The sequence below is a fragment of the Histoplasma capsulatum genome, genomic scaffold (assembly GCF_000149585.1).
Source record: "Histoplasma capsulatum NAm1 scaffold_4 genomic scaffold, whole genome shotgun sequence".
NCBI classification, from domain to species: domain Eukaryota; kingdom Fungi; phylum Ascomycota; class Eurotiomycetes; order Onygenales; family Ajellomycetaceae; genus Histoplasma; species Histoplasma mississippiense.
In genome coordinates this window covers 1,867,920-1,877,680 of record NW_001813979.1, presented here as the reverse complement: position 1 = coordinate 1,877,680, position 9,761 = coordinate 1,867,920, and the positions used below count along the sequence as shown (strand labels likewise).

The following is a 9,761-nucleotide window of genomic DNA, read 5'->3' as shown; positions in this document are numbered from 1 at the left end:
ATTATCTAAGGAAGCACGTCACATACGGACGAGTTGAACAGTAACAAAATACATTCTAGTAATCCTTGCCCTCTCTTATTTAGGTTCGAATGCACCGTCATGGAGATCCTCAGTCACCTGGCCACCCAATTCTGTTTCCATCTATTTTTGAAAAAGAAGTATGATTTGAAATTATAGGAAGCGGGCATCAAGTGTTCCCACTTTGGCCAACCAGAGGCCAATTTCGTCCTCCAAGTTCAGGCTTCCTCCCTGTCTCATTCCCCGCTCCCCCGCATGAGGGTGACATTAGTTTCTAATCGGATGTTGAACGTGATGCCTTGTGGTGATGCTTTCGTTTCTAGGAGGCATCGGATAGGGACAACCAAGGTGTGCTCATTCATCAGATTTGTGCACGGAAGAAAGGGAGCCAAGAAAAAATGAGTATTCATGATTCTCTTCTTCCGAACAGCCGAGAGAAATCCCAAACAAAACAATGTTGATACTGTAACCAGCTTCAAATAAAACATAGTATCCTGCCGATAATATATTACTGACCGACGACCGATTTTATGATAGAAAGGTCGAAGCGAGATATATGCTTCATGCACTGGCAAATAACCTGCATAAATTGAAACATGAATAACCACCATATTTTTCTGAGTAGATCACATCTTTAGTGCTCCAGGCAGACCTGCATAGCGAGTGTTTCTTAGCATGTCGACCATTTGCTGTGAATACTTGTAATTTAACTTTTGATGGCAACCTTGTCAGCCGCAGGGGGCTAATGTTGGCATTGGAACTTTCACGGACGCTTCGACCCATGCAGTAAAATAGATATGAACTAGCCTTAGGTCGCTTCGGATCCATGCTGATATGCCAAATTGAAAGTCGTAACGCAATTTGTATGGTCCAGATACGGGAGTTAGTAAAAAGAGGGGAGAAACGAATGACTCTGGTGACTCGTGAGGAGTTCACTCCATGGCTTATCCTGTGATCCTCGATGAAAATCAATGGGCCAAGTAGATCCAAATTGCTAAGTGTAGTTAGAATGTTTGATCTCTGTGGCTTGGGACCCCACCGTAGTGATGCACCTGGAGAAGCCCAACTTCTAAGAGCCACCCACTGGAGAACTGTTGTAAGAGTCGAGAAACGAGATTTATATTGATCAAAGTCTGAATATTTACGTGAACGGGTGTTTCGGAATACGAGGAAAACTGCGATTTTCTCGTAATTTATCCCATCCTCGTAGGAAGAGAGCGAGGACAATAATAGCCATGAGTAAGAGGTGAAGCTGTAGTCTCGCCTGAACAAAGACTAGACTAGCCCATGCTTTCGTTCTCATTTCCTTGATCCCCACAGCGCACCCTCCAATCGTTTCCAATCGCATTGTTGATAATCTAGTGCCCATGAATAATGAAAGATCTGAACATGCGCGCGACATGAGATGTCGGAGGTGTGGATCAGTTGACGGCGCGGAACAACCCCAACGTCCGTAGGGCGCCACCACTGACAAGGCTTTGCCCATGACTAGTCATTGATGAGCGCATCAATGTCAAAGGAGGAGACCATCTCAGCATTGGTATCGATCCCGAGGCTTCAGAATCCCAGAAAAATTGTAGCGAAGAGGTTTGAGGAGTGGATGAGGATGTCTTGCACAGGTTAGAACGAGCCATCCTCATCAAACATGCAGCTCTCATTCTTGCTCCGCCATTGGTAACAGATTGCGGCAGCTTCAAGGGTTGTATATATAGCTAATATCACGGCATCCCGCCCCATATTTATCGTATTTTGGGGTTTTTTAACCCCGGTGGATCCTTTTGCTCCAATTTACGTTGCATCAGCTTCAGATATCGATTTCGAATGTAATTGATTCAGCAATGAACCACCTCAAAGATCGATCGATTGAGCCACATGATATTTCTTTGGACAAATATCCAGGAATAAAAGAGCTATATTCCCCGGGTCCTCAATGAAAGAGGGCAGGGATCTGTAAACATCATGATGAAGGGGAAGGGAAGAAAGAATAGCAAACGCCAGTGGAAGGAGAAACTAAAGAGCCCGGGTATTGGCTTCAGCTGTCCGTGATATAGCTACCAAATGCCCTAAATGCATCCTACTGATACAAGCCTGGTTGAGAACTGTACCATCGGAACTCAGATGAATCTTAAGCCTATCGCTATATCAGCCTAACTCGATCTAAAAGGCCAATGGTCATAATTCCTATCAGCAGGTGAAGGCGATCGAAGAAGATAACACTACGTAGTGGGGACTTAGGATGAAAATCCAAGAGAAGAGCAATGGGCTTTTTGTCACCTATGAATACAACGAATGAACAGATAGCGCCAATAATATTTTAAGTTACAATGGCATTATTCTTTCTAGGTGGGACTTTTCTCATACAGTGCAGAACATAGTTTATTTGTGGTAACGTACAGTACATATGCATACAAAACAAGAGCAAATTGAAAAGTCAAAGAATAAAAGTAACAAAAACAAACTAACGGACCACTCGCCAATGAAACAGCAGGTACAAGTAGGAAACTAAAAAAGGCCTTCTATTTAACACATAAGTCGATGAGAGCAGGAGACTCGGCATGATCATGCAAAGTTATCAACTCTGTCAACCCAGATATCCTCTAACTCGGCAAAATTTTGGAAATGTAATGGGCGGTGTTGGTCATCATAGAAGCGCTACAATAGATACACGCGTCAGCAATCATGTCGAGAAAGTTACAAATATAACAAGAATAGAGGGAAAACCTACTAATGGGGTATCAATCTTCACATATATGGGTCGCTTTTCTAAACTACTGAAAGAACTGCCCATAAAGCTGTAGTTCCAGACATTGTTCTCCGGAACTAAAAAGTAACCGCGTATTTTGTCACTGAGCAACAGCTGACATTTTTCTCCCATGCTGGTTGAGTAACCTTGAGGTTGATCAGAGGATGTGTCCTTATTTTCAGCCCCCCATTTATAACCCTGGGGTGTCAATGCCCACGCGCTCAACGACACAGAACCTGGGGTGAACGATACAGTCATCGTCACAGTTTTCTTGTCCCAGGATGAGTGCGCATTCATGAGGCGCGCATGCTGCGTAACATCCATCGCTGTCATATACGATGGTTCGTTTCCAGAGAGCGTATGAATAACTCCAAGGGGCTCAAGAGAACTGAGATATTCATGCTGGGGAAGTTGATGTGGTAATTGTATATCACGAGTATTTCCAACTTGTGGGATCATCACGATCGTCCGGATCTCCTTAACTTGATCATTGTCAGGCGGTGACCCACCATATAAATATCCAGCAACCTGCACTCGAAGATCTGCGATTGTGATAAACCGCTTTAAGATATTCTTTGGCATGATATACGTGTAGTGTCCCTCCTCTTGGATATCGTCAGAAGAAATATAGATGTTGTTGGCCCGGGTTCGGAGATTTGATGTTGCAATAGCCCGAGTCCTCCACTCGGTCTTTGAAGCAAATGCTTGTTGTTCATACTGGGAAGTAGTCGTAACAACGATCTCTTCTCCTCGGACGTTTTGAGTTTTGGTTGTGACCGCTGTGAGCTGCTTCTGTTCCTCCTGCTGTTTTTCAATTTCCGCAGCCTGCTGTCGCTGCATGGACGGCGCACTAATCTCCATTCCAAGAATAATATCACGAACTTCGCTGCTAGTCAGACTTTGAGTGTTAACGTTATTCTTTTTGCCGTAGTCATTCAGAATCAAGTCACGGAGCTGGACTTCAACCTTGATCCAATCCTCATCTGACAGTGTGGGCCAGATATGGTGTTCTTGGGTAATGACTGTCTTATCTGGACGAAGAAGGATTTTCGTTTTCTCAGGATTCACATGGAGAGCTCGAAGTATTAGAATAAGCCGGGAAAATGCAGTGTATGACGATATTGTCTTCAGCCACTCATCATAGAGGTTAAAAAGAACCATTTGCGGTTCAGTCGCGCGCAAAATCATGTCCGCAAGCTTCTCGACCTTCATCGCAGCTTGGAAAGGTAGCTGAAGCTCAGACGCTCTGATGGAGATATTGGGGAAATCTAGCAAATGAACCTCGAGTGGATCGAGGAGACCCTTTCTTGTGACTATCAGTTGCTTCGGTTGTTCTTCAACCGGCAGAGATCTGATAAGTGCGGCAACTTCTTCTGCCGTTTTCCATTTGGCTAATTGACCGAGACGCTTTTGGCCCGCCCAGACACTAGTGTGGATGATTTTCAGGAACAGCTGTCCGGTGCGCGGATTGAATATGAAAATCGCACCATTGATTGGTTTGGTCGTCAAATTACCCTCGAATGTTTTATGAATTGTGACACGGTAGACATTAGTGTCATCAATAAAAAGCTGAATTTTGTTACTAAACAATTCGGAATAATTTTGGGAATTCAAGAATTCCTGGTTGCTTTCTGAGGCATAAAGCTGGAGGCCTTTCCGAATACGTTCTCTTAGTACGTACAAGGCCGGATTTGCCTTCATGATCTTTGCCATGGCTTGCTGCACCAGAGCCTTCAAACCAGGGAAGTATTGACCATAGGCCGAGTATGGTTTATACGCCAGGTCGATCCCAATCATTAGGCCAGTTGCGGATGGGTATATGCTCATGCTATCTGTCGTGTAATCGAGGTACTTGGCACGAACGTACCTCTCGATATCATGAGAATCGTAGTCACCGTAACGCAGTTGTACATCTAGCCAGAATTTATTCGTCGTAGTGGGTTCAATCACATCCTTGGTGTCAAAAAGAAGAGACGGTCTAGTGACATTCCACTTGTGGGTGGCGAATAGTAGAATATCGGCACATGAGCTATTCATCTTATAAGACTTCCTGGGGTGGATAGTTTCTTTCTGAACAGTTTCGATACCTAATTGCTCCAATTCTTGGTCGAATACTTGACAGAGATCCATGACGACAGACTCGTGAATCTTTTGCCACAAGTGGGCACGGAAGATTTGGATCAATGAAATCTTCAAGGTTGGGATCTTCCCGTGTAGGAATATGCCTGTCAAGTCAAGCTGGACCTGGAAACCAACATAAACATTTGCACGATTAATTGTTGGTGACCACCACAGAGTAAAGCGACGGTTAGGAATCTGATTCAAACCTGATCTCTGCGCGTTGGTCAACTTCTTGAATTTCATAGATTCTTCAAATCCACTGTTATGTAATACAAGAAAGTCGTGTCGTAGGTAGAGTTGGTCTTTATCGACTCTGAAGCCCGCCCATTCCGTCATCTCCGACTCAAGATGAATCCCCTTAATAGTGAAACTATGAGCCTGAGAAACGGGACTTTTGACACCTTTCTTTCGCGCCAAGAGGCAGGTAACTTCTGCCACATTTCCGGATATCTGGGCAACAAACCGGGGTTTACATGCTGTGCAAGCCGGGCTACGCATCGTATGCTGCTCTGTAGAAACACTCAGACCTAGTGATCGTGCTAACGTGACGATGTCCCAGAAAAGAGTAGGCGAAATGCGTTCACTCTCGCCAAAACAGAACGTATTCTGAGGTTGACAGTACCAGCCATCACTATCGATCAGCCCCGCGAGAAGAGCTAGCCGAATTGATCGAGAGCTCTTCATGTACATCAATGGTATGCGTTTATTTTCAACTCCGTGCCCTTCTTCTGCGCGATTTGTAGGTAAACCCAACTCTTCGAGCGCCCGAAGGAGCGTACCAATATCAGGAGTGCCAACAGGTCGGCTAATGATATTATCAAGAATTTGTTCTTCCTCGTGGACAGTGAGATCTCCATATGCTCGACAGCCCGTTCGTAGGCGGTGCTTCTGTCCGGTCAAGTTTTCATCCAGGCCGTGGATTTCATCGGCTTCAATATGTGTGTCAAATAAATCGAGCCTGAGATCCTCTCTCGATGACGGCGGGTTAATCATGCACTCTTCACGTAACCCAGACTTCTCCGCTATCTGCACGAGCTGCGAACAGGAGCTACGCAACGACAGAATTTCGTGAGAGTGGATACCAGGGGAAACGACTGAAGTCGAATTAGACGCAAACCCGGGAAGAATATTCATGGAAGTTGCTGCTGAGGTTTCGGAAAGAGGCTGGCGATTTCGGCTGGTTGACATGGTTCGCGTGCTGGGGGCTAGGCCACTTTTCGCAGCTTTCAGCAAGATATGGCTGAGAAGTGTCCCGTCAGTTTCTTGTGGTGCTGTGCATTGAACGGCGAGCCGTTGCTCCAAGATGGTTTGTCGGGCTACACGACGGACTGGGTGTTGCATATATTCTTTCGAAGCAAGTTGCAGATCCAATTCAGCAGCATGGTTGATGATAAACTCTCTGGCTGCTTCTTCGGGACTGGTATAGATTGTGGTACTCGCGCGAATTCCATCGCATAACCAAAAACCAAGGAAATATGGGTCTATGGGTACGTTTTGCTGGCCCAACTCGAAGCCAGGGGATCTAAAGAGTCGGTACCAACGCCTTTCTTCTGGATCCAGAGCAGCAAAATCGGCGGCTGTCATTTCCACAGTATCGTAGCGCTCTGCCGCAGAAGCCGGCAATTCGCTCTGTCGCTTTTGGTTTTCCTTTTCAAGATGAAGAACAAGAATATGGTTTGGCGTTACAACAAGGTCTTCCTTGTCAGCGTCAATACTAATGCGATACAGACGATCTCGTCCACTGACAATGTTGAAAGCGCGCCGAGGCTCGCCGTCGGGACCAAGGAGAAGGTTTCCTTCTCTAACATCCTCGACTCTAACCTTGGTACCATCGTACCGAAGCAACTGTGTTCCCTTGGCAAGGCAGGCTCGTTCCCAAAACAATCCCTCCCACGAAGGAAACGCTGTAGCTTTGAACAAGGTATGTTCCAAGATCGTTTCAACACCCCCAAGGGCCTGAATCACATCGGTCCGATAGGCATTGAGGTTCCACAATTTACCGTCATGCCTCTGGCTTGTCCACCAGAATGGATTGCTCTTCATCAGTTGATAGGTTTTGAATTCGGTTCGCGTACGGAAGCCTTTGTCAAAACTGAGAGTGCTCCGGTCTTTTTGGAAGAGAGTATTGATACGTGGAAGGCCGCGGTCCCAGCTATCTTCCAAATCCTCAAGTGTCAATCGACGATTTTGCTGATTCGCCTCTTGTCGTTTTTGAGAGTACTCCATCCACACCCGTTGCGAGTCGGTAAACTCCGCCTCCCAGGGTATTATGTATCTAAAAATGTTAGGAATCAAAGTTTCCTCATCGTGTGACATACCCGCTCGGTAGTGGGTGACTCCAGTATCAGTTTGCTTCCACCAGCGTTTGTCGCTGGCCGGAATAAGTATGTGAGAACCAGAAATCATTCCCAGGCCTCCCAATTCTTTAGGGGTGTAGAACACGGCGGGGGGGAAGCGGGACGGCATTTTCGAGTTCAGGCCAATTTTAACCCGGGTTTGGATTTTGGTTTCGCATTTAACAATTGTGTCCAAGAGATTAACAGTGGATACCGCTGCTTCTCGATAATATGTGAACAGAGCGATCAAACTCGTATTCCACTTATTGGCAATTTTTGTAAACGTAGTCGAGCCGGAAGACATTAAAATTTGCCTGATCCGATTGTTAAACTTCTGGATATCCTCTTCCGTGACCTGCAGGAACGCATATGCAGTTCGTTCTTTAGTCGTGTTATTCGCTAACGACCAGACACTGTCCTTGACTTGGAACTCGTCATTTTGGTTGCGGATCTTCGGTAAAATGCGGACCTCGAAGCCACACATCGAAAATAACATATTTGGATTGTCCTTGCTGTACACACTGGCAAAAGTGTCATCCCACTCAATGGTGGTGATGGATCTCGGAAGGCGGTTCTTCAGATCCCAAAAAACTGCACGACCCAAATTAACGTCGTGTCTCATCAACCGCATTCGAGAGTCCCTGGGCCAGCATTTTTTATTTCTATAACCGATTACGTTCTCGAAATTCGGGTCTGGCTGTTCGGTCAAAAACCTTTGAATAAGATCTCGTGATTCATCGGCTGAGAATCTCAAGAACACCCAAATCTTGTCAATATATCTTGTGTAGAGACGAATAGGATGTCTAGTTTCGGTTGACCGATCTTTAAACTGCAAGAAATCATTTGGACTCTGGGGAGGGCCTGCAATCTCGCTTGCTCGTTGCAAGCCCAGCAAGAGCAAATCGATTACGAGGCCATAATACTGGAAGACGAAACCAGAGAATTGAAGGCCACGGATCATACCATAACTATTCGTGTGGTTCATGTCCTTGTAGTTGAGTTGAACATTATTTTTCGAGGTGATGTAATCAGCCAAATTATGGTCCATGATGAGACGGAGAAGTCGATTGAGTAAGGTGAGGTCAATTTTCTCATAAACCTTAGATAGCTCCGTCTCAATCATGACATTACATTCACCATCCGCGGTTTCCCATACATTTGAAAGGTTATTAATGCCTTGAGCCCATTTGTATGTAAGAAGAGGGGGAACCTCAGAATCTGACGGTTTGATCCAGGCCGGAAATAGGTGACGTTGATCTGCTTGATACCAAAGATACTGATCCAAGTACGCATCAGTGATTTTCTCAATGGGCTCGATATCGTACACTGGATTGATGTTTGAATAGTTGTCGTTCATGTCAATACCAACTTCCTTGAAAGCTCGCTGTGTGAGAAGGAATCTCTTAATTCTCGCCAGAGTTGTACCCGGAGAATCATAGGCTTGTTCAATGAGAGCAAGTTCTTCCCGTTGGCTTTGATTTAAGCGGCCCTTAACAGAATAAGCTTCGCGCAAACGCTCTAGAGCCAAAATTAAAATCTTCGTATCATGCTTGTAAGATACGCTAGGAAACGGAATAGGGGAGAATTTTCGGGATTCCAGCCAGTGGACCGTGGTAGTGTAAATTGCAACGGCTTCTTCAGAAGAGACGTAAGGGCCATCTTTCAGGTAGTTGTGTTGCCGCTCTTGTTCAGCTTTGAGCCAGAGTCGCGTGAGTCGTCCGAGGTTTTTCTTAGCCACAGTCTTATCAACCGTCGCTCCGCGCCGAATACGCTCCCGGTTGTAATGAGCAACAGAAATCCACCAATCTGCCTTACTTTTGACATATCTTAAGATAATATTCTCTATAGGAGCAGGAAGCCCCGGGACTTTCCAGGGGATATTACTTTTCCAGCATCGCCAGGCCTCCGAGAGATGTTGCAAAACAATGTTAACCTTATTTTGTTTGATGCCTTCAGGCATCATGTCCATAAGATCTGCCATGACTGAAGCGCGAAGCTCAAGATCGAAATGGGATTCAACACGTTGTTTCGTAACAGTTTTTGCGACACCCTTGCTGTGGCGCCCTTCAAACTGACGGGAAAGTAAATTTCCTAACCAGCGCTCCAGGAGAGGTATAATCCCTCTCAGGAAGAATAACCAAACCCTCCAAGCAGGTGCCCAGAACCCGCACCCCGGACCTTTTCCAACCGGACCAGAGTTGAAGCGATAGTATATGAGATGCTTCAGATCTTTACATGATCTGATCTGGTGCATTAGTTTGTACTTGTATCTGTACATGCCCGTCAGTTGGCCAACATGATTAAAAGCATAGAGGATGCCGTCAGCAAGTTGGAAAGCATCGATGTTACCCAAACGATATTGGACCTGGGCATCAACGATAAGCTTCGTTAAGCGAAGGATTTCCCGCATTAGATGGAAAGCATTTCCAAAACGGGACTTCTTTCGCTCCTTTGTGGTCAGAGTCTTCACTGGTTTCAAATTGAAGTTGTAGTCGAGATGTAAATAAGTTAAATTTTTGCGATGAATCAACAGATTCAGCATG

The 9,761-nt window shown here is 45.5% G+C and overlaps 1 protein-coding gene across 1 annotated transcript in view; it reads right to left on the bottom strand.

Moving 5' to 3' along the window:
- Positions 1-2,577: 2,577 nt before the first annotated feature.
- HCAG_04562 (pre-mRNA processing splicing factor 8) overlaps positions 2,578-9,761 on the bottom strand; it is a gene marked incomplete at both ends in the record, with an annotated part of 8,702 nt that continues 1,518 nt past the window's right edge. The window contains 3 exons of the mRNA XM_001540672.1: positions 2,578-2,670; positions 2,744-5,538; positions 5,662-9,687. Of these exons, the coding sequence (XP_001540722.1) occupies positions 2,578-2,670; positions 2,744-5,538; positions 5,662-9,687 (6,914 nt within the window). The remainder of the gene's footprint in view (positions 2,671-2,743; positions 5,539-5,661; positions 9,688-9,761) is intronic.